General features: G+C 37.1%; 1 protein-coding gene across 1 annotated transcript; it reads left to right on the top strand.

The window, feature by feature from the left end:
* Positions 1 to 1,687: 1,687 nt before the first annotated feature.
* Positions 1,688 to 2,626, top strand: LOC138438267 (olfactory receptor 6C2-like). The gene has a single exon (XM_069586441.1). It carries the CDS (start codon positions 1,688 to 1,690, stop codon positions 2,624 to 2,626), a length of 939 nt encoding a protein of 312 aa, XP_069442542.1.
* The last annotated feature ends 1,316 nt before the right edge of the window (positions 2,627 to 3,942 follow it).

The following is a 3,942-nucleotide window of genomic DNA, read 5'->3' as shown; positions in this document are numbered from 1 at the left end:
CCCTCTCCCATCCCACCCATCACGGGGCACCAGGCTGGACTCCCTGTGTTCTATAGCAGCTTCCCACCAGTTATCTGAATTACACATACCTGTGGACTTCCCTGATAGCTGAATTATACGTGACTGTGGACTTCCCTGATAGTTCAGATGGTAAAGAATCTGCCTGTAATGCAAGAGACCCAGGTTTGATCCCTGGGTTAGGAATATCCCCTGGAGAAGGAAATGGCAATCCACTCCAGTGTTCTTGCCTGGAGAGTTCCAGGGACGGAGGAGCCTGGTGGGCTGCCGTCTATGGGGTCGCACAGAGTCGCACACAACTGAAGTGACCTAGCAGCAGCAGCAGCAGCAGCACATCTTCTTTATCAGTACATCTACTGATGAATATCTAGGTTGCTTCCATGTCTTGACTATTGTAAATAGTGTTGCAGTACAGATATAAGAACAGGTCTGAGTTATAGCCAGACTAAGCAGGCAGTGAGAGTGTCTCCACCCTTGCCTTTTGGGTTCCATATGCTCTCTGGGTGCCTCCCTTCCAGCAGTCAGCAGCGGGGAAAATAGTGGCTCCTGACTCACTTTCCAGGTGCCCAGGAACTGAGCTTACACACTGCACTGGAGGACCTCTCTGTGAGTTCCCAGAAACACAAAGAGGAGAGTGCTAGCAGCTCCAGCTTGGAGGGTCTCAAAGGGCAGAAGCATTCATTAAAAAAAGAATTAAATAAGATTAAAATAAATAAATTTAAATATAGATTTTATTTGGAGCTTCACAATTTTCCACCAATGTCATTTTTCTGTTGCAGGATCCAATTCACATACTACCTGAAAAGGAATTGTCATGTGTCCTTGGTCTCCAACCTGTGTCTCATCCTGTCTCCCCTTCTCCTTCATGACCTTGGAAGTGCAAACAACTGAGGTTAAATTCTTTCAGGATTTTCTTTTCCTTGTCATAATTTCTTTGCCCAGTATTGCATCAGGTAACTTGTTTATGTTGTATTTATCCAACGCTGTGTTCTATCAGAGTGCAAATGGAGGGAAGGTCAGATATTGATGCAGAAATTTCAAGGTAATAGCAACATTGGAAAGCTATGTTATTTAGATGACAATTCTGATACCAAAAGTAAAATACATAAAATGAAATAACTCTTTGGTTACTGCAGTAAAAGCATTCAGATGCTGCACACATGGCCTCCAGTTTGACATTTTATACAAATGTCATTAATTTGCATTTAAGGGGAACCCACACTTCAAGCAACTTGTGAGCTCATTCTAACCTGTGAGTAGTGAAGAATTACTACTCAGGAGAAAAAGAATACTATCAAATCCACAAAATTTTATGGCCCAGATGATCCTTTCTAATTCTATAGCTAAATACATTTCAGAATATAAGGGACAAAATTTAAATTAATTGAAAAAATAGAGAGATGAGAACATGCAAAGAGTATAAACAAATGGACTCTAGTACAAACTTATTTCAGAAAAACCTGAATTTGAGGATACCTATAATGAACACCAAAAGAGCTGACAATTCCAAAGTTTTGATCTGTCATTGTTGTCAAAGAAGAAAATGACTATTTGTTGCATTGATTGGATTTTTTTACCCGGTAGCCATGGCCTTATAATTTCATACAGGTTTTCTCAGTTCAGTGTCACTTGACTTTGTGAGGAGCTTGAGAAGAAGTACAAGTCAGTGATGAAAAACCATACATCATTACCTACATTCATTCTCCTGGGACTAACAGATGATCCTCCAATGCAGGTTCTGATCTTTATATTTCTATTTGCCTCCTACACATTGAGTGTCACTGGGAACCTGACCATCATTATACTCACTTTAGTAGATTCTCGCCTTAAAACTGCCATGTACTTTTTCCTCAAAAACTTCTCCTTTTTAGAAACCTTATTCACCACGGTGTGCATTCCCAGATTCTTATACAGCTTATCAACTGGGGACAAGACTATTTCTTATAATGCTTGTTTTAGTCAAATATTTTTTATCTTCGTTTTTGCAGCAACAGAATTTTTTCTCCTAGCCATCATGTCCTATGACCGCTATGTGGCCATCTGCAAACCTTTACATTATGCAACCATCATGAACACTAGAGTCTGTGGAAGGCTTGTTATTTGCTGTTGGATAGCGGGTTGTCTGGTCATATTTCCACCAGCTTCCCTGGGCTTAGAACTGGAATTCTGTGACTCTAATATCATTGATCATTTTCTCTGTGATGCTTTTCCTGTGCTAAAAATCTCTTGTTCAGACACATGGTTCCTAGAACAGATGGTTTTTACCGTTGCTGTGTTGACTGTCATTGGAACATTTCTGTGTGTGGTTCTGTCTTATACATACATCATCAAGACTATCATAAAGTTGCCTTCGGCTCAGCAAAAAATGAAGGCCTTTTCTACCTGCTCTTCTCACCTGATTGTGGTTTCTATCACCTATGGAAGCTGTATTTTCATCTATGTCAAACCTTCAGCAAAGGATGAAGTGGCAATTAATAAGGGTGTGTTAGTACTTACTACTTCAGTTGCTCCCATGTTAAACCCATTTATTTATAGCCTGAGGAACAAGCAAGTAAAACAAGCTTTTACTGACTTAATCAAAAGAATTTCATTGATTTTAAGGAAGTAAAGGAATGTTGAAGCATAAAATAATAATATAAATTTTAAAAGATCATTGAGACTTTAAGTCACAGTCTTCATCTTAACTGTTGTATTCTGTTCTATTTTCTATTTGTATTAGCATGCTTATATTATTGTTATTATTAAAGCCTGGATTTTAAATCATATTTTAAATATTTGATATAAACAAGTTATGTCAACTCCTGTTGAAAATAAACTTTATCCAAGATAATATCTCAGATCAAAAGAAAGTGATGACCCAGAGGGGTGGTATGAGGAGGGAGGTGGGAGGGGGGTTCAGGATGGGGAACACGTGTACACCCATGGTGGATTCATGTTGATGTATGGCAAAACCAATACAATATTGTAAAGTAATTACCCTCCAATTAAAATAAATAAATTTAAATTTTTTAAAAAAGAACATGATATTATATTTCCATGAGAAAGGTCTTTCCTGAATTCTAACCTGCCTCTGATCAATAAAAGAACTATTATATCTTATGTGAAAAAAAATTTAATCATTGAACTCATAGGAAAATAATGGAGTGATAGTGTCAACTCTCTTCTAAGTACAAATATCCAAAAAGTGTGTGTGTATATATATACATACATATATATATATATATATGTATGTATATATATATTGCTCTTCTCAAGTAGGAGTTAGCTAGTCAAGAAAAATTGTGGGTTAGTTTGAGCAAAAATGAAAGGATTTTAATGTTGGAGAAGAAATATATATGTTTAGACATGTTGAGATCCACATCTACCTTGTAAAAGAAACTTCAAAGCCCAAAGTTTTAGGATTTAGAATCATTTAGAGTCCCTCTAAAGCAAAGAGAACAGTCTCTACATTAATTCATCACCCAGGCGGCAGTGATCTGATAAAATCTGCTGAGGCACTAAAACCATCTTTATGATGATGAAGTAAAACTAGTGCTGAAATACATAATAAAATTCACATCCTAAAGATAGCTAAATTAAGCCAAAAGGAGCCATCGAATCTCAGCAAATTAAAGTTCTATACATCAAGAAAATTAAACCAGAAAAATACAAGGAAGTCCTGGGTTATAAACAAAGAATCCAATATGAAGACATAATTGTCTCCAGAAAGATTATCTTTACCATTAAAAAATCAGAAGGTACATCCTTCAATAATATTTCTCAAATAAAGATGTTCTACATATGGTTACTTATTCCTTTCCACGTCTCAATTTCTCACCATAAAGCTCAATGGTCCAGACTGGAATGCTTTTGACTTTCATTTCTAGGCCATGTTCAAGTCATCATCTTATCCAAAGATTTCCTTTCCTGTGTCCCTCCTTAGCC

Source organism: Ovis canadensis, chromosome 3 (genome assembly GCF_042477335.2).
Source record: "Ovis canadensis isolate MfBH-ARS-UI-01 breed Bighorn chromosome 3, ARS-UI_OviCan_v2, whole genome shotgun sequence".
NCBI lineage: Eukaryota > Metazoa > Chordata > Mammalia > Artiodactyla > Bovidae > Ovis > Ovis canadensis.
This window is presented reverse-complemented; position numbering and strand designations above follow the sequence as displayed.

Bases quoted from the DNA above. Each gene is read 5' to 3' on its own strand.
- LOC138438267 (XM_069586441.1), top strand. From the start codon at position 1,688: ATGAAAAACCATACATCATTACCTACATTCATTCTCCTGGGACTAACA.